This window comes from Terrapene carolina, unplaced genomic scaffold (assembly GCF_002925995.2).
Source record: "Terrapene carolina triunguis isolate 2854851 unplaced genomic scaffold, T_m_triunguis-2.0 Scaffold21, whole genome shotgun sequence".
Classification (NCBI taxonomy): Eukaryota; Metazoa; Chordata; order Testudines; family Emydidae; genus Terrapene; species Terrapene triunguis.
In genome coordinates, this window is record NW_020664372.1 from 34,771,654 (window position 1) to 34,793,088 (window position 21,435).

Sequence of the window (21,435 nt, forward strand, 5' to 3'; positions counted from 1 at the left end):
ATGCCACCAAATTTGTCTGCCAAATATATTACACTAGAAAATTAAGTTTTGAGTCCTCATGTTTGGAAAAATAACTTTCGGTATGTGAACCAGTTCCCTGTTGAAACACTACCTCTAAAAGATGTGAGATACATCCCTGTTCATCTAAGTGGAGTAACTCTGAAATGTAATTAGGTGAATTTAAAAGCCAAATTTAAACTTTAATTGCTGATCACTTTAGCAGAAAGATCTAGCTAATGTTCTTCGAGTAGTGTTCCTATGGGTGCTCCACCGCATGTGCAGACCTAATGGACGCTGCTACCGAAGTTTTCCAATAAGCAGCGCTGGGGCACAAGCACACCTATAGTGGAGCACCCATAGGGACATGTATCTCAAAGAACCATCGTTACTTCACAAGGTGTGTAACTACTACTTCTATTTACTATTGTAGGTGGCAGGAAGGAGGAGTTAGTATGGAGTCTGGTGTGTCAGGAATTGGGAGTTCAAACTCATTTTTCTTAAAGAAGTTTTACCACCACGCCTCCTACGTTGTCAGAAGCCACAACTGCCCCTCAGTAGTGCTTAAAATCTCCAGTTTTTCCAAACTTTTATGCATTTTTCAGTGCATAATTCTGTGACACCTTTACAAATTAAAATCTGAGGGCGTTCTGAACGTGGTTTGTCTTTGTGTGCACTTACAGTTGCAAATATTGTTAGTAGGCGTGATCAGGTTTGTAGTGTAGACATAACTTTAGGCTAAAGGTTCAGAAAGAAAAATGACTATTGCCACAAATGCTGGTGTGGGCTGGTTGGAAAATAGAAGCTTTCTGTGGAAAATTTAGTTTAGTCGAAAATCTAATTTTCTAATGGAAGATTTTCAGCCAGCCCTAGTGTTGGGTTATGGCAGAGTTTCTCAAATTAATTGCACCGCGACCCCCTTCTGACAACAAAAATGACTACATGACCCCAGGAGGGGAGACAGAAGCCTGAGCCCACCAAAGCCCCACCACCCCAGGCAGGGGACCAAAGCCAAAACCTGAGCCCTGTCACCCAGGGCTGAAGCCCTTTGGCTTTGGCCCCAGGCATTGGGGCTCAAGCTTTGGCCCTGGGCCCCAACAAGTCTAATGCCAGCCCTGGCGACCCCATTACAATGGGGCCGCAACCCACTTTGGGGTCCTGATCCACAGTTTGAGATCTGCTGGGTTATGGTATCCTTGACTTGTGTTCAGTGTTTAGTAACATTAAAGACATGGAGGAACATTTACATGATAAATGTCTGCTTCTTAAGTTTCAAAATATTTTCATTAAAGTAAACTGGTTAAGTCCAAATGTATTTTTGTATTTTGTATATTTCAGTAATTTACAAGTTTGGAAAAAGTTGACAGTGTCAAGTTTATAGGACTTAAGTATTTCTTTTAAATACTGAGATTCCTAGTTCTGCTTTCGTTTCTTCAGAGACACCACAAATATATACATTTTAATAAGAGAATAACAAAGAAGGAATAATTGTTGAATATGTGTAGTTTTGTAAGCCACTATTACTTTTTGCAGCAAATTGCCTTCAAGAACCTAGTTCAACGAAATCGTCAAACAGAACAACAGGCAAACCGACCACCGCCTTCCAATTCTGTCATACATCTGCCATTTATCATTGTGAACACCAGCAAGAAGACCGTGATCGATTGTAGTATTTCAAATGACAAGTAGGTTGTTCATGAATTTTTTCATCAGAAGCAGGAAGCCTGCTAAACAATCAGTGGGGCCACTGGACTATCAAGGTGCTAAAGGAACACTCACGGAAGATAAGGTCGTTGCGGAGACGCTAAGTGAATTCTTTGCATCAGTCTTCACTGCAGAGGATGTGAGGGAGATTCCTATACCTGAGCCATTCTTTTTAGGTGACAAATCTGAGGAACTGTCCCAGATTGAGGTGTCAGTAGAGGTGGTTTTGGAACAAATTGATACATTAAAGAGTAATAAGTCACAAGGATCAGATGGTATTCACCCAAGAGTTCTGAAGGAACTCAAATATGAAATTGCAGAACTACTACCTGTGGTATGTAACTTATCATTAAAATCAGCTTCTGTACCAGATAACTGGAGGATAGCTAATGTGATACCGATTTTTAAAAAGGCTCCAGAGGTGAACCTGGCATTTGCAGGACAGTAAGCCTAACTTCAGTACCAGGCAAATTGGTTGAAACTATGGTAAAGAACATAATTATCAGATACACAGATGAACACAGTTTGCTGGGGAAGAGCCAACACAGCTTTTATAAAGGGAAATCATGCCTCACCAATATGTTAGAATTCTTTGAGGGGGTTAACAAACATGTGGACAAGGGTGATCCAGAGGGAATAGTGTACTTAGGCTTTCAGAAAGCCTGTGTCAAGGTCCCTCACCAAAGGCTCTTAAGGAAACTTAGCAGTCATAGGATATGGTCATCTTGTGGATCAGTAACTGGTTAAAAGACAGGACACAAAGGGTAGGAATAAATGGTCAGTTTTCACAGTGCAGAGAGGTAAATAGTAGAGTCCTCCAAGGAGCTGTACTGGGACTAGTGCTGTTCAACATACTCATAAATGATCTGGAAAAACAGGTAAATATTGCGGTGGCAGAGTTTACAGATGATAAAAAATTACTCAAGATAGCTAAGTCCGAACCAGACTACAAGGAGTTACAAAGGGATCTCACAAAATAGTGACTGGACAACAAAGTGGCAGATGAAATTCAGTGTTGATAAATACAAAGTAATGCATAGTGGAAAACACAATCCCAACTGTACATACAAAATGATGGGGTCGAAATTAGTTGTTACCACACAAGAAAGAGATCTTGGAGTCATTATGGAGTCTCTGAAAACATCAGCTCAGTCTGCAGTGGCAGTCAAAAAAGCGAACAGTGTTAGGAACCATTAGGAAAGAGAGAGAGAAAATAAGACCGTAAATATCATAATGCCTCTATAAAAATCTGTGCTATGCCAACATCTAGAATATTGTGTGCAGATCTGGTTCCCCCCATCTCAAATAAGATATATTAGAAACTGAAAATGTACAGAGAAGTGCAACAAAAATGATTAGGGGTATGGAACAGTTTCCATATGAAAAGAGATTAAAAAGACTGGGACTGTTCAGCTTGGGAAAGAGACTAATGAGGGGAGATGATGGAGGTCCATAAAATCATAAATGGTGTGGAGAAAGTGAATAAGGAAGTGTTATTTGCCCCTTCACATAATGCAAGAACCAGAGTCCCTGATGAAATTAATAGACAGGAGGTATAAAACAAACAAATGGAAGTACTTCTTCATATAACACAGTAAACCTGTGGAACTTGTTGCCAGGGGATGTTTTAAAGGCCAAAACTATAAATGGATTAAAAAAAGAATTAGATAAGTTCATGGATGATAGGTAAGGCTAGGTTTTAGTCATGGGTATTTTTAATAAAAGTCACGGACAGGTCATGGGCAATAAACATGGGCGACATCCCATAGCTCCTAGGCAGAGGCGCAGCCACACAGCTCTGTGCGCTGCCTACGCCCCAAGCACCAGCTTCTATTGGTCAGGAACCACGGCCAGTGGGAGCTGCGGGGGCGGTACTTGCAGGCAGAGGCAGCACACAAAGCCCCCCTGGCTGCACCTCCACCTAGGAGCTGAAGGATGTCGCCGCTTCCGGGGAGCACCCCCAAGGTAAGTGCCGCCCGGAGCCCTCTCCTACGCCCCAGCTATGAGTCCCCTCCCACACCCAAACTCTCCTGCTGTTGCTGTGGGAGGTGGGTGCAGTGGCCCGAGACTGTCCCAGCAGTGGCCAGTGCGAAAGTCATCTCCATGACAAACTCGCAGCTTTAATCATAGGTCCATCAATGGCTATTAGCCAAGATGATCAGGGGTGCAACCCCATGCTCTGGGTGTCCATAAACCTCTCATTTTCAGATGCTGGGAGTGGATGTCAGGGATCACTTGATGATTGCCCTGTTCTGTTTATTCCCTTTGAAGCATCTGGCATTGGCCACTGTTGAAAGATGGGATACTGAGCTAGATGGACCATTGGTCTGATCTAGTATGGTCATTCTTGTGTTCTTATGGGTCTGCAGCTAAATCTCCTATTAATGGTTTGGGCAACATGCAACATTTTCATTATTTCTCTCTTATATAGTTAACAAAGGTATGAATTTTGAGACATTGGAATTGCTCACTAGAACAAAATATGAAGGCTACATATGTTATAATGGCCATGTTTTCATTTTCTTGAAGTACCACACTCGGTTGGAAATGTTTTGGAAAAATTAGTGCAAGTAATTCAAGCTGATTGAATTTCTCGCCTCCAGGTTTGAATATCTATTTAATTTTGACAATACTTTTGAAATTCATGATGATATAGAAGTACTAAAGCGAATGGGAATGGCTTGTGGGCTAGAATCTGGAAGCTGTTCAGCAGAGGACCTAAAAATTGCAAGGAGTTTGGTTCCTAAAGCTCTGGAACCATATGTGACAGGTTAGTTACTCAAAGTAAGATACTTCTTCTGTTTTTCTCTTTGAAATAGGACTTGAGGAAAAACTGGTTGAACTAGAACTCTGACTCCACCCATCTATAAAATGTTTAGTTGGCTAACTTTTCATTAGCCAACAGTGTAGATATTTAACTTATTCTTAAATGTGTATGTTTGTTGTAGTAGGATGTAAGTGGTAAGAACAAGACTGATTTTTTTTTTTCCTTTTTCAAGTGGTTGTCCTTATGTGTACTACACTTCAGGATGCACATGCGCCCAGGTCTGAAGATTTTTCTCTAACAGGGTCTGTCTGGTCATCGTGTGTGCCCTCACTCTCCTGCTCCTCACTTGAGAAGATAAAGGGAGCTGCCGGACTACCGCTGTCTTAATTCTTTCTTCCATTGATGGTTGTGGATGGAGCTTCACAGTTTGTGCCGACTTCTTCAGCTTCTCTTCGTAAATAGTTAAAAAAAAAAAAAATTCTATAGTGTTACAGCAGAGTGACAGCTGTGCTATATAGTTTAAAGTCTATTTATTCTAGGGGTTCTAAAAGCCCTAGTTAATGAGATTGCCTTGAAATTTGTTATGCTTCGTAGAGGTAGGGGTACAGTCAGTGACTGAAATTTGGGGTCACCTGACCAATGGGTTCCAGAGATACAGCACTAGGGGGGGGAAAACAGCTTGTTTAAAAATTGACACATTCTAAAAATTGACAGTGTTTTTTTGCTCACAAATAGAGATCGAACTAGGGCTCAGATCATTGCACCGGGTACTTAGATGCTCAAAGGTTACCCCAACAGAATGCATGGCACCCACCACCCTTTTGGGGGAAATCAAATTAAAATGTTACTTGAAAAAGTTTGCTTCTCCAGTTAGGCATGCTAAGGCTCTCATGCCTAATGGTTTATGCTAAACAAGTACAGAGAGAGAGGCTATCTGGAAAACTACCTCTACATAGAATCACAGAAATGTATGAGTGGAAGGGATCTCAATAGGTCATCTAGTCCAGTCCCCTGCACTGAGGCAAGACTAAGAATTATCTAGACCAGAGATGGGCAACCTGCGGCCTGTCAAGGTAATCCGCTGGCGGGCCGCCAGACTGTTTACATTTGCACGGCACCTGCAGCTCCCAGTGGCCACAATTCGCCGTTCCTGATGAATGAGAGCTGCGGGAAGCGGCGTGGGCCGCAGGTTGCCCATCACTGATCTAGACCATCCCTGACAAGTGTTTGTCTAACCTGTTCTTAAAAACCTCCAATTAGGGAGATTGTGGAATCTCCATAAATAATTTGTTCCAATGTTTAACTACCCTTACCATTAAGAAGTTTTTTGTAATGTCTAACCTAAATCTCCCTTGCTGCAATTTGAGCCCATTACCTCTCGTCCTGTGCTCAGTGTATAAGGAGAACAATTTATTACCCTCATCTTCATAACAACCTATTACCTACTTGAAGACTGTTATGTCACCACTCAGTCTTCCCTTCTCCAGGCTAAACAAACCTTTTTTTTCTTCCCCTCAATCTTTCCTCATAGGTCTCATTTTCTAAACCTTTAATCATTTTTTTTTTTGCTCTACTCTCAGCTTCCTCCAATTTGTCTACCTCTTTCCCGAAGTGTGGTGCCCAGAACTGGACACAATACTCCAGTTGAGGCCTTATCAGTGCTGAGTAGAGTAAAATAATTACTTCTTTTACCTTGCTTCCAAGACTCCTGCTAATACAGCCCGGAATGTTTACTTTTTGGGAGCAGTATTATATTGCTGACTCATTTAGTTTGTGATCCACAATAAACCCCAGATCCTTTTCTGCAGTACTCCTTCATAGGCAGTCATTTCCCATTTTGTATTTGTGCAGTTAATTATTCCTTCATAAGTGTAGTACCTTGCATTTGTCCTTACTGAATTTCATCCTATTTATTTCATACCATTTCTCCAGTTTGTTGAGATCATTTTGAATTTTAATCCTGTCCTCCAACCCCTCCCAGCTTGGTATCATCGCCAAACTTATAAGTGTACTCTGTATGGTGGTATTCAAATCATTTATAAAGATCTTGAATTGAACAGACCCAGGACGGATCCCTGTGGGACAACATTCAATATGCCTTCCAGCTTGATTGAGAACCATTGATAACTACTCTGAGTACACTTTTCCATCCAGCTGTGCACCCATCTTATGGTAGGTTTGTCTAGGCTGTATTTCCCTAGTTTGTTTATGAGAAGGTCATGTGAGACTGTATCGGAAGCCTTACTAAAGTAGAGAGATGTCCCATCTACTGCTTCCCCCCCCATCCACAAGGCTTGTTACCCTGTCAAAGAAGGATGTTAGATTGGTTTGACATGATTTGTTCTTGACAAATCCATATTTACTATTTCTTCTCATCTTATTATCTTGTAGGTGCTTACAAATTGATTGTTTTCTTCATTATCTTTCTGGGTACCAAAGTTAAGCTGATTAGTCTGTAGTTCTATGGGTTGTCCTTATTTACCTTTTATAGATGGTATTATATTTGCCCCTTTTCAGTCCTCTGGAATCTCTTTTGTCCATCACCAGTTCTCAAAGATAATCACTAGCAGCTTAGAGATCTTTCTCCAGCCAGTTCCTTAAGTATTCTAGGATGTATTTCATCAGGCCCTGCTGACTTGAAGACATCTAACTTGTCTAAGTAATTCTTTACTTGTTCTTTCTCTATTTTAACCTCAGATCCTACCCAATTTACATTGATGTTCATTATGGTAGTCGTCCAATCACTGCTAACCTTTTTGTTGAAAACTGAAACAAAAAAGGCATTATTTTTTTTTTTCAGCCATTGCTGTGTTTTTCTGTGACTGTCTTTCCCTCCTCATAGAGTAATGGGCCTACCGTGTCCTTGGTATTCCTCTTGCTTCTAATATATTTGTAAAATGTTTTCTTGTTACCCTTTGTCCCTAGCTAATTTAATCTCATTCTGTGCCTTGGCCTTTCTAATTTTGTGCCTACATGCTTAGTTGTTGTTTTTTTTATATTCATCCTTAATAATTTGACCTAATTTCCAGTTTTTGTATGACTCTTGAGTTTCAGGTCATTGAAGATCTCCTGGTTTAAGCCAAAGTTGTCTCTCACTATACTTTATCTTTCCTACACGCTGGAATAGTTTGCTCTTGTTCCCTTAATAATGTCTCTGTAAAAAAACCTGCTAATTCTCCTGAACTGTGTTTTCCCATTAGACTTGCTTCCAACAGGATCTTACCTACCAATTCTGAGTTTGCTAAAATCTGCTGTCTTTATTCTGCTGTTTTCCCTCGTACCATTTCTTAGAATCATGAACTCATCATTTCTTGGTCACTTTCACCGAAGCTGCCTTCCACCTTCAAATCTGCAATCAGTTACTCCCTGTTTGTCTGGATCAGATCTATGACAGCCTCTCCCTTGGTCGCTTTCTCCACCTTCTGTAATAAAAAGTTATCTCCAGTGCATTCCAAGAACATGTTGGATAATCTGTGTCCTGTTGTGTTGTTTTCCCAACAGGTGTCTGGGTAGTTGAAGTCCCCCATCATCATCAAGTCCTGTGCTTTGGATGATTTTGTTAGTTGTTTTAAAAAGGGCTTATCCACCTCTTTTTTTTTTTTTTTTTTTTTCTGGTTAGGTGGTCTACAGTGGACTCCTACCAGGACATCACTCTTGTTTTTTATCCCTTTTATCCTTACCCAGAGACTTTCAACAGGTTTGCCTCCCACTTCTATCTTGACCTCAGTGCAAGTGTATACATTTTTGATATACAAAGCAATACCACCTCCTTTTTTCCCCATGCTTGTCTTTACTGAACAAGCTGTACCTTTCTATACCAATGTTCCAGTTATGTGAAGTATCCCACCAAATCTCTGATGCTAATTATGTTGTAAGTGATTATTCACTTAATATTTCTAGTTCTTCCTGTTTATTTCCCCTCACATCATAGGATTTAGGTGGCTCCAAGGGTATGATGATGATATTGAATCTGAGCATCGTGTCAGGCACTGAGAGTTCAAATCCAACTCAGGGCAGACATTTGAAATTTAAAAAGCCCCAGACATACTGCTCCAATCTTTCCTTGTCAAGGGGGGAATTTTGTTTTGGGGAAGTGAAATCTGAGTACAGCTGAATATTTGAAGGCACTGAAGCTATTTTTTAAAAAGAAAATAAATTACAATGAGCAAATGCTTGCTGGGGGAGGGGAGGGTGACTAACAGTGGAATAGGAGGAGAAGAGGGATTGGAGGATCAGGTGATGAGGGGACGGGGGAGGGAAGTGGTAGGACATTGATATGGGGGGTGAGTGAGGTGCCTGTTAGCCCCACAGTCCCCTTCCAGGTGTGTACCACAATCTGGGAGCCCCCAGGCCATCTACAGGTGTGTTATGACTCCCCCTCCCCCTTTCCTGCCCCTTTATGTGAGCCAGGTTTTAGAAGGGGCTCACCTATCGGGCCGTGGGTCTGAGCCCTTCTTCCTCCCGCTATCTGAGCTGAAATCTGAGGTTCCTGGTCCCTGGGAATGTCTCAGCCCTGTTCTCTGCCCCACTGTGTGTGCCAGGCTCTGGGTGGGCCCTGCCATGTATTGTGACCTTCTCCCTCCCCCCCCAATGTGAGCCAGGTTCCAAGGAGGCATGCCTTTCTAGTAGCTTCCAAGCCCCTCCCCCACATATGAGCCAGAATCTAGCTTCCAAGCCCTTCCCCTCTGGGTGGTGAGCTTACAATAGGCATGGTTGGAGCAGGCACCAAAAACACACTGCTGAGATTGGTGTGAAGTGCTGAGAACGGGTATGCTTGACACATCAGAAACTCTCCAGCTCTGGGGAGCGGGGAAACACAACTTCCATGCCACATGAATGTGCCAGTTCACAGGTGTCAGGGTTTTGTTCTCTTTCATCTGAGAACATCTCATTAAGTTGAATAGGCTACTTAACATCTCCCTGAGCCCTTTAAGCTGATGATGAATGTGTAGAGCCCCTCCCTTCCATTCTCCCTCTAATTTTATAATGAAGGGCAGCTCTGCTCTACCTAAGGCTTTGTCTACACTGCCACTTTACAGCACTGGAACTTTCTCACTTAGGGGTGTGAAAAAACACCCCCCTGAGTACTGCAAGTTTCAGCGCTGTAAAGTGGCAGTGTAGATAGTGCACCAGTGCTGAGAGTCACTCCCCTCGTGGGAGTGGAGTTTTTTTTACAGCGTTGGGGGAGCTCTCTCCCAGCACTGGTGCCACAACTACACAGCCATGTTAATGTGCTGGCACGGCAGCGCTTTAACGTTGCTAGTGAAGACATACCCTAAGATAGAGAAGTCCTTCCTGTTAAAAGAATGACTGTTTTTAAAGCACTAAAATATATGTGCAAGCATGGCATGTCTTAAATTGCTTATGCTTCATGGGCATAGGTGCTGACTTCCCTTCTTCCCTGTGGGTGCTCGACTCCCCCGTCCCCGACCCCGACCCCACCCCCATTCCAACCCCTTCCCCAAAGTCCCTGCCCCAACTCTGTCCCCTCCCTGCCTCTATTCCAATTCCTTCCCCAGATCCCGGCCCCGTGTCTTCCTTGCCTCCTCCCCTGAGCGTGCCACATTCCTGCTCCTCCCCCTCCCTCCCGAAGCATGCTAACGCTGCCAAACAGCTGTTTCTTCCAAACATTGCAAGAAACAGCTGTTTGGCGGCGGCTGGGAGATAGGCGGAGGAGCAGGGATGCGGTGCGCTCAGGGGAGGAGGAGGTGGGGCGGGAGTGAGGGGAGCTCAGCTGCCGGTGGGTGCAGAGCACCCATTAATTTTTTCCCCGTGGGAGCTCCAATGCTCATGGGAATTTAGGAGAGTAGGGTTAGTGATCCAAATGTGGGGTGATTTGAGCAAGGGGTTCCTGAGATATAGCCTCTCCCCCAACCCCTAGCATTCCATTAAGCTCACAGGTTCTAGCAACTTTGAAGTTTGAAACCCACTGTGGGCAGAGGTCTGGGCATGAACTGTTAAGGTTTTATTTTGGAGAAATGTAATCTGAGTGTACAGAAGAGTATGCAGAAGGCTCTGAAACTATTTTTGAAAAAATAAATTATACTTCTTCAAGGTATGTCCCTGTGGGTGCTCCACTTTGAGTGTCTTGGCACCCTGCACTTGTAATCTGAGATTTGTAGTAGCAGTGTCCTGGTTGTCCGCAGATGCGCAGCAGCCATCTCCAAGTGGCTCCTTGGTGTGCGCAGCCAACCATCCCCCAGTTCCTTCTTTACTGCCTTTAGCTTGTCGGAGCAACAGCAGTGCCTCTCTAACTTCAGATAACTTAATATTTTCTGTTTTTCCCAAATTTTACCTTTCCCTCACCCTGCTGCCCCGGCAGTTCCCCAGCTTGAAAAACAAGAGAAAAATAATGGGCTTATCCTGTTTCACTCTCCAAAACAAATACTCTCTGAGGCATGCCCGGCTCTCCTGGCTTTAAATTATGCCTGACCTGCAGACTTTCGATCCCTATTTCTGATGGCCACGCACAGTGTGTCTCCTGTGTCGGTGAGACACACATTGCTCAAAAGTGTCCACATTGCAAGAAATTAACTGCTTGGACAAGGAAGGCCAGGGATCTTCAGCTTAAACTCCTGATTATGGAGAAATCTCTCAAGCCAGCCTCCGACCCTGAGTTCAGGATGCCTCCTGGCCAGCGGTTGCCAGCAGCAGCGTCTGACAGGGTTCTACCTCTAAAACGGCTGCTAACCAGCCTGCTCCTAAAAAGCGGTCTCACTTCCCCCCCCCCCCCCCAACCAAGATTTGCCGAAAGGAAAGCGATCTTCCAGTGGAAAATCTGCCACAGTACCGAAAGCCTCGGTCCACGAGGCATCAGGAATGTCCAGTACCAAGATTTCTAGGTGAGCTATGGACCCGATGCGGCCAAGGTATGCGCCCTAAAGCAAAACGTCCCAGCTTGGCACCGATGGAGCCGAAGCAAACCTCGTCACCGAGGAGTGCTGTGGCGCCACCTGCTACACCTGCACAACACAGCAAATGATCGACACTGACAGATCGTGCTCTAATTCCTAGTCAGAGCATGCTGCCGACACCAGGAACTCCTCTATTCGGTACCGATGGTACCTCAGCGAGGCCGGGACCAAGCAGAATGACAACTCCTGGTGGCTCAGCACCTCCCCTCTCCAGTGATGAGGAAGAGGATGAGGGAGGCATATACACCCCTTGCCACTCCTCCCTTAAACCTGGACCCTCTCATCACCAACCACCTGCAGAACTGTGTGGCTGGCAGACTCAACACTGGCTACCGCCTCCTATTTCTTTTCCACCAAATTGGCCTTACTGGGACCCATGGGCTATTTATAGGGCCCAGAACCTCAGGCTTTCCAACCCACCAAGATCCAGAACAACACAGTCGCCTTCACCAATGGACCCAGCACTCTGAGGCACAGTATTAAGAGACTGAAGAGCCTGAGGATGCACCTGAAGGTGATACACTGCCACCCACACATTTTGTCTTCATCTCTGGACGAAACAATAACGCCCCCACCACCCATGGTGGGAGATTATTTTCCAGGATCTCTTTAAAAGGGTAGCCAAATCCCTGGATATTTCATTATCAGAACTACCAGAGACCCAACATAGTCACAGACATACTTCAGGCATCCTCAACAGCAAAGATAGAGCTGACTATTAATGCTGCCATAATAGACTCTGCGAAAACAATGTCAGACCCCACCAGCGCAATAGCCCTTCCCTCTTGCAGGACAAAAAATATTATGTGCCAGCTAAAGGGGCTGAGTTTCTATTTACCCACGCCACACCAAATTCGCTTGTGGTAGAGATGGTCAATCAAAGGGGAAAACAACATCAGTCCAAAACCACCCCTTATGATAAGGAGAGGAAAAGACTGGACCTTTTCAGGCAGAAAGCCTATTCTTCCGCTACGCTACAATTCCACATAGCAAACTACTCGGCCCTGCTGGCCAAAAACACACAACCTCTTTTCTAAAATGTCAACCTTTGTTGACCATCTACCAGATGACAAGCAAACATTTCTGAAGGGTGTCTCATCGCCAGGACAGCGCTCCAGTCCTCCCTTGGCTCTGTAGACATGGCAGCACGATCCATCTCAATATCTGTAGTCATGCGCCGGGCATCCTGGCTCCACTTCTCCGGGTTCCCAAGGGAGGTTCAATCCACCGCCGAGGACCTGCCCTTTGAGGGCCAAAAATTGTTTGCAGAAAGCACCAATGTGTCCTTATACACTTTAAAAGACTCCTGAGCCACCTTGAAAATTCTGGGCATCTATGTACCTGCAAACAAAAAGAAACAAGGCAGGTTTTACAACCAAAGATTCCGGCTGCCCCATACTCCTAGCCTCAAAGACACTACGACCAAGATGAAAGTAGAGACAGACGAGATGCCGGCAGAACCAAGATCAATCTTCCACGTCTCACCCATCCACCTCCAGACAATCATTTTGAAGGTGTGGTTGAGGGCATGAGACCTCTTTACTTTGGGAACTAGATCCGGTCTCCAAACCATTCGGAGACCACCTGTCATCCTATTACCCAGTCTGGAACAACATCACTATGGACAAATGGGTGCTGGAAATCATACAGAAGGCTTACTCCATCCGCTTTATTTCTATTCCACCTATCCACCCCCCCTTCCCCATCCCTCTTCAGGGACCCCTCTCATGAACACCTGTTACAGCAGGAAGTAAACCATCTTGTTCTATTAGGTGCCATCAAACCCATACCAGCTCAACACATAGGGAGAGGGTTTTACTCCCATTACTTTCTTACTCAGAAAAAGATTGGCAGGTGGAGACCTATCCTGGACTTATGAAAGCTCAACAAATTCGTGAGAACAGAACGTTTCAAAATGGTGACTATCTACAATAATTCTGGCATTAGAGAAAGGAGATCGGCTCGCGGCCCTCGACCTTCAAGACGCTTATTTTCACATTCCTTAGGGTGAATCTCAGGAATCTTCTGTGTGCCAGGTGAATGGTAATCAGCATTTCCAATACAGAGTGCTAACCTTCAGCTTGTCAACCGCCCCAAGAGTCTTTTCCAAAGTTTCTAGCTGTCGTTGCAGTTCACCTCCGCAGACAGAGTGATTTTTTCCATACATAGACAACTTTTCTACAAGCAACAGCGCAACAGGCAGCACTGAACGCCACTCACACCACGATAACCTGGTTCACGCACCTTGGGTTACAAATAAATAATCAGATATCCACAATGGTTCTTGCCCAACAATTAGAATTTATAGGAGCTCACCTCAGCTGTCTCGCAGCAATAGCGAGGTTCCCCCTCACTGTTTCCTCACCTTAATCCATCTAATCGCAACAGTGATGGACAGTCCACAAATATCCACCTGAACATGCTTACAACTCTTGGAGCATGTGGCTGCAACAACGTTTGTTGTAAAATATGACAGGCTTCACATGAGAGACCTACAAGCCTGGCTCCAAACTGTCTTTTATACCACACAGACATTCTCTCAACACACTGCTCATGATGCCCCGCAGGGCAAAGGACTTGCTGACATGGTGGGCACAACCACAGAATATTTGTTCAGGTTTCCCCTTTCAACAGAAAGATCCAACCATAACGATCACGACAGATGCTTCCCTTGTGGGTTGGGGGGCACACTTATACGACAATACCATCCAGGGTCGCTGGTCCCCAGCAGGGTCCAATCTCGACATCAATATACTGGAGCTAAGGGCAGTCCAAAATGCATGTCAGCATTTTTTCTTCCCTTGATTCAGAACAAAACCATCCAGATTGTCACAGACAATATAGCATGCATGTTCTATATAAACTGCCAAGGGGGAGCTCAGTCATATCCCCTCTGTACAGAGTCAATACATCTCTGAAACTGGTGCATCACCAATAACATAGACATTTTGGCGTCCTGTGTACCAAGATGTCAGAACACAACAGCGGACCAACTAAGCAGAGACTTCTCTCCAACACGTGAGTGGGAGATAGATACTGGAACCCTAATAACCATATTCCAGCTATGGGGGTTCCCCACTATAGACCTATTTGCAACAGCTCGGAATACCAAATGCCCACAATACTACTCCTGAGCCGGGCTGGGACACCACTCCCTGGGAGACGCTCTCCTTGTAAAGTGGGAAGCCCCACTGTTGTATGCATTTCCTCTGATCCGACTACTGGGTCGGGTCATTCACAAGATCAAACAGGACAAATCCATGGTCACTTACATTGCACCCACATGGCCCAGGCAAACATGATTCCCGTACCTGAGACAGATGGCAGTGGAACCACCCCGAATTCTTCCTGTAGTACATCACCTGCTGACATAGGATGCTGGATGTGTCTGCCATCCTCACCTTGCAGTACTTCGTCTCAAGGCCTGCTACTCCGTGGCTAATGGGGGCCGAGAAGGACTGTTCCAAGGAAGTGAAAGACATACTATTGAATAGCCATAGACTGAGCACAAGAAAGACATACATATATACATAAGTGGAAACGATTCTGCACTTGGTGCCAGGACAAACAAATTGTTCCACAGTCGTCCCCATTACCCAGAATCCTTGATTACATATTAACACTTAAGAAATTGGGTCTATTCACCAGCTCACTCAGAAGGCATCTCTCTGCCATCACCTCCTTCCATGGCAAGGTGGACAGAGTCACTATCTTCACTCATCCCTTGACCCCCATGTGGAGTCTCAGCTTTGTGCTCTACAGTCTCATGGGCAAATTGTTTGAACCCCTCGCAACTTGTTCCTCGTTGCACTTGTCTGTGAAGATGGCCTTCCTCATTTCTATCATGTCAGCAAGACGAGTGGGAGAAGTAGGTGTCCTAATGGCACACCCACCTTATACTATTTTCTTTACAGACAAAGTGGTCCTAAGGCCGAACCCTAAGTGATTGGGGTGCAAGAGTAGTTGGTAATAGGGGATGAGGGGTTTTGGGTCTGCAGCGAAGGATGGGGGTATTATGGGAAGGGGAGTAAATAGAAAATGTGTGCTGGGGAGGGAAGAAGGGGGTTGGGGAACTAGGGTAAGAGGGAAGGTAATAGGGATTAGGAAGAACTGGAGAGGTTGAAGAATGTGAGGGATATCTGAAGAATTTGGCAATTTAGGAGTGAGAAGGCCCTGTCAGCCCTAAATTTTCCCATTCCCATGTGTGTGCTGGGATCTGGTGGAGCCCTACCCCTCTGCGGGGGTCTGAGTCCCTCTCCTGCTCATTGTGTGTTCTGGAATCTGGGGGGACCCTGTTCTTCTTGGAGTATCTAAAATCCTTTTTCCTGTCCTTTCATGTGAGCTGGCATCTGAGATGGAGGGAATGAAGGTAACACAAATTTAAACATCTGAAATTTAGAAAATGAACAGTGAAGATGCATATTGCCCGTGTGTGGGACGGGAGGCTGGCCAGTGTGTGTGTGTGTGTGGGGGGGGGGGGGGTTGGGGGGGGGGGGGGGGGGGGGGCCTTGGGGGGGGGGGGTGGCTGGGTGCCTTGGATCATGGCTGGGGAAGCCTGGCTGAAGCAGGGAGCGAGGGGCCCATCTCAGTGTGTAGCTCAGGCTACATAACCAAGATAGTGTGCAACCTTCCAGGATTCTGCTGCCTGTAATATGTGTACCCAGCAGCATAGGGCAGGAGACCGCAAGGATCAGCATTTTACATGTGAATGGCTTCTGCATTGCCATCTAATGTCTTAATGGGAAGTGAAGGGGAGGGGGAGCTGGAAACGTTGACAGGGGAGATACATGTTGTGGGGAATGGTGGGCTAGCGGAGAGAGAGACACCACTTTTCTCACACACACTTAAGGTTACTGTAACAACCATATACTAAAACGATCAAGGTTTTGGCACGTACACCACAGATAAGCTTTCTCTCACCAGCCCTGTTAGTAGCTACACATTTGCAAACATTTCAAAGTATGACCATTATCCCTACTCTACTGGAGGGGTGGAGGAGCACTGAGGAATCACACAGGAGTTGAGTGGACAGTGGAAAGACCACTGACCTGAAACTCTTCCCAGCTCTGCCACTGTCCTGCTGAGTGACCTTGGGTAAGTCACTCTCACCTCTCTATGCCTCAGTTTCCAATCTGTAATATGGGGATAGTGATGGAAAGTTCTTTATCTATTGCTTAAAAGCACTATATAGAAGCTAGGTCTTTTATTAACTATCCCCAGTAGCATATCAACTGCAAACCTAGGTGAGAACTACAGCTGTCTAAGTGACCACTAACTCTACCAACAAACATTTCTCTCTTGTTCAGAAAATTAGGAAATTACTTTGTTAATGCAGTACTTTGTACTTTGTTAATGTAGAGTTCAGCTAATACAAATACATCCCAATCTAGTACAAGATAAGATGGCCTGACAAAACAATGAATAAGAATGTTTTGTCCAAGATACCAGGAATAAAGGACAGTAACAAACAGATGTCATGAAATACATAAGGTGGTGTGTTAGTTGTTTATGTATGTATGTCTTAATCTATAAATGATGGGCTACTTCACCTTAATTCTTTGTGTGGCTTGGAGGACAGCAGAAATTCTCACTGCTGACTGAGCTGTTTCTTGCAATAGGGCACTCGTGTTAGCATACCTGTAATCACAGATCCAAGGGGGCTAGGACTGTGCCTTGATGACAGTGAACCTGGCCTTTGCCACTAAATCGTGCCTGTGTTCTTTCATTATAAGTAACATGGAAGTTTGCTGAATAAGCAGGCTCCATTATCTGCTGCTAATAATAATCAAGGACAGATGCTCTGGACAGATTGAACAGTGTTACTAAGGCAATGATGTTCTGGTCTTCAGCGTTTAACAACACCGGGTGACACTATTGAAGCTGCTGAACCAGCTATCTGTGCAGAGGTGGACAGTGCACTAAAAGAACACACACACACAAGCCAACTGACAACTCCCATTCTGCCTTTTCACTGTAATGGACAGGTGCTTCTTGTCCTTGTCCTTTGTTCAAACACGGAGCTAACTACCCCAACAAAATACCACACTTGTAACATTTAATAACCATTTCATACCCATTTACAACCCCTTCACATTTGCACACAGAATATTACCTAAACCTATAATTTCCACTACCCACTATTAAATCCACAGATTGCTGTCTCATCCACCTCAACGCTGGCATCCATGGCAAGAAGACCCTGCTACTGACACAGTCTACACAATTCTCTGTTGAAATGATATAGATTGGAAGCTCAAGGTACACTTGCAATTCTTTTGTTTGATAACATACATGGGAGACAGACCCAGATCTCCTATCATAATCACAGCTCTTCCAAGCTGCTCCAACTTACTCCTTTACTATTTGATGCAACTATAACCTAGTGAATGCAGCTGGAGTGCATGCACAGATGATTCCGAGTGACTATTGCCAGCTAAATGCCTTTTGCAATTTAGTTAGGTAGGAGATAGTTTTAGGGGTACACTTCCATTTTGGACCCGCACCTTTCCTCATGGGCAAGAAGTGATCTCTGTACGAACCCCCCAACAATCAAACGAAAAAAACCGTTTGTTCTTGCTGCAGTTGTGGGAGAGTAGCCAAGGATCCCCAGCTTTAAAAGCTGCATCAAGTGCCACAAACCCTTCCTGCTCAGATTACCACACTTATCTACTGCCTGGAGGAAACCCACATCCCTTCCAGGTGCAGTGTGCAGGATGTTCCTGAGTAGGACCAAACAGTTGAGAGGAGTTTCAACTCTCAGGTTCCTCATGGAGAAGTCCACAAAGGCAGGAACAACACCTGTACATCATCCTGAAGAAGGTAGGAGTGGCACCTCTTTTTGGTCCCAGGTGATTCTATGATCTTCAGTGCCAAGAGACTTCAGAAAGTAAAGCCAGGACAGATGGGGGAAGGGAGATAAGTGTTCCCACAAGGACGAGGGAAGTTTTCAGCTTCAAGCCCTCTAAGAAGAGGCAGAAATCCCCATACTATACTGAATCATTGGGAACTTCATACTCTGGAGTGGAACTGTCCAGTACTTAAAAGAACTGGACCATGACTTCTTTGAAGGACAAGAGAGCTGTACTTCCAGTGCTGGGATTGGTACTCGACACCAAAATCTGTCATGTCAGCACTGCCAGGTCTGGCGCCCCTGTTGGTGACTTGGCTTACAGAAACAACTCCGTTTGACTCCAGCTTGTTTCTTGACTCCAAGTGACATCTTTGTGCTCCAAGAACTGGATTCATCATTACTTTCCAACCCCAGTGCCCAGTATTGAGACTTCAGCCAGTACTGAACTCCCTGCGGTACCTCTCTCTGTCCCTGTCTTCGAGTAGGGACCAGACTTGCTGGTACCATGGAGTGAAGGCAGATTATCACCATCTTCTTCAGCACTGAGGGTTCACCCACTGAATCCAGGCCTCAAATTCTTGGTGTTGGAAGAGCATTATGGCAGACACCCATCCCTGGGCTATATACACACCAAGGGGTCCTTGCGTGATTTGAGCCTAAGTGGAATATTGGGAGTCTCCAGGGTATCTCACCACTCCCATTTGAGAGAGTACTCTCCCTACTTCTCCTGTTACTCAGCACCATGGCTTTGCACCAAGGAGGTATGATATCCTACAATAACAATATTGGGGAGCTCCAGGGAGGAGGAAGAGCATCCTCAGCTTCTATAAGATATGTAACTATTTAATTACAGGAGTTGTAAGAAGGTGCCAGACTCACTAGAAACTCCACTAAAAGAGGTCCAGGAAGCCCCGTCCAGACTGCTGGACATCCTTCATAGGTCTAAGTAGAGTGGTGCTTCCTATTAAGGAGACAATCCTTGGATCCACCAAGATACTTTGGTAGGTGTCTGCTCTGGTTCTACTAGTAAGTAGGGTCAAAAGTGGTATTTCATACCTGTGAAAAGGTTGGAGTACCTATTGTCTCCCACCTCCCAACTCAATGGTGGTGTTCAGCAGCCACTGAGTGTAGCAGACAGAAAGAAGCCAGGTCTACACTGAATGGGAAAGAAGCAAAGAGACTTGACCTCTCTGGGAGACAGGTGTATTCCCTGGCCCCTCTGCAGTTTTGCATCTCAAACTGTCAAAGGTTGATGGCCAAGTACAATTTTGCCATGTATGACAAATTAGCTGTCTTCGCTGATAAGGTGCCTCAGGCTGTTTAGAGGCCTGTTCCAGGCCCTGACTGACAAGGAAAAGCAGGTGACAAGATCGGCCCTTCAGACAGCCTAAGACATGGCAGCTAGGTCTATGCGATTACTATGGTAATGAAATGCTCATCATGGCTCACCTTGGGAATCCTGAAGGAAGTACAAACAGGTGGAGGACCTTCCATTTGAGCATGATCAGCTGTTAAGTGTGAAGTTGGATGAGTCTCTTCACTCATTGAAAGACTCCCAAGCTACACTTTGATCATGGGGTATTTACACATCTGCAAATAAAGGAAAACCCAGTAAGCTGCAGTTTAAACAACCAGTCCCACCAGCTTTTTCTCACCAGCAACAGTATCAACTGCCATGCAATCATCAAAGGATGCATAGAAGGGTGCCCATGGACAATCTTACTTTCTTTACTTTTCTTTTCTTTTTACAATCTTTTCCAGCCAGCACTTTGATGGGACCTCTTGAGAGCTGTGCATCAACTGTCTCACCACACCTGATAAACCCTTCTGGTATTTCTCCTCCCTTTGCAGGCCGACTTGCCAACTTCCTGTCTGCCTGGACGCAAATCACAATGGACAGATGGATGCTAGAAGTCATCTCTTCAGGATACACCATCCGGTTCTGGGTGCCATTCAATTTCCCCACCTCCAACGAAAATTTTGATCATGGGTGCATCCCACTTAGTTTGGGGAGCGCTTGTGGAAGAGCAGGTTGCTTAAGGGAAGTATCAGGAGTCTATGCTTCACATCATGTTGAAAATGAGAGGAGTCAGACTGGCCTGCAAGCAATTCCTCCCTCACATCCGTGGCAAGTCAGTCCAGGTGTTGTTGGACAGCATAATGGCAGTTTATTATATCAACAAGCAGAGAGAAGCAGCTCTGGTGCAGTCTCATGCAGATTACCCTGACTGACGTCCATTTGTCTGGCATCCAGAACACTCTGAACTACTCTTAAAGCAAACATTTCTCCACAGAATGAGATTGGGATCACTGTACGGGGAGCTGCTCCCCCATCCGTCCAACCCCTGTGCATCTGGACCTCCTATACCCAGACGCCCCTGCCAAGCCTCACCCAGAACACCCTTAGTCCTCCATATCTGAACCCCACCCCATTGAACCTCAGCCCCTCCAATTGGAGCCCCATGCACCCAGACTCTTTGCCTCCAGACTCCCACCCCTGCACCCAGATGACCCCCACTCAGCTCCCTGCACTTAAACCCCCACCCGCTGCACCACCCTGAGCCCCCACATCCAGACCCCATGCCACTGATCCCCCAATTAGCTGCACCCTGACCCCCACTCCTCCAGCACACAGACCCCTCCACTGAGCCCCAACCACTTTCACCTGGAAGCCCCTGCAGAGTCCCATTGCTCCTGCACCGAGAACCCCCCCCTCCCCCATGAGAGCCTCCGTGCATTCAGATCCCCCCACACACACCTAGATTCCCCACTGAGCTGCCTGCAGAATCCTCTCACCTCACACCTGGATACCCCCCACACTGAGCCCCACCACACTTGGATCCTGCTTGGTTGAGCCTGCCTGCCCCACACCTGGTGCGCATGGCGCAGAGGACCGGGGCCCCAGGGTGTTTCTGGGGCAGCCCAAGGCCTTGTGCTGTGTCAGGGTAGGGTGCAGCCTCACCACTGAGTCCTTGTCTCTAGGGTGAGGGGGGTGGGGAGGCTGCAGGGTGATCTCCCATCTTTGTGCAGCCAGGGGCCTGTGCTCCCCACTGCCATGCTGGAGCCTCTGCATTTATTTATTGAGACATAAAATTTTGCAGAATTTTAAAATATTGAGCTCAGAATTTTTAATTTTTTGGCGCGGAATGCCCTCGGGAGTAATCTCTCTACGAAGGTAGCATTTTTGGTCACTATCATGTCGG

The 21,435-nt window shown here is 45.6% G+C and overlaps 1 protein-coding gene across 1 annotated transcript in view; it reads left to right on the top strand.

Annotated features, from left to right (window-relative positions):
• TFDP1 (transcription factor Dp-1) overlaps positions 1-21,435 on the top strand; it is a 117,290-nt gene that overhangs the window by 85,035 nt on the left and 10,820 nt on the right. Inside the window, exons 8-9 of the mRNA XM_029913259.1 lie at positions 1,503-1,682; positions 4,305-4,471. Coding sequence (XP_029769119.1) covers positions 1,503-1,682; positions 4,305-4,471 — 347 coding nt within the window. The remainder of the gene's footprint in view (positions 1-1,502; positions 1,683-4,304; positions 4,472-21,435) is intronic.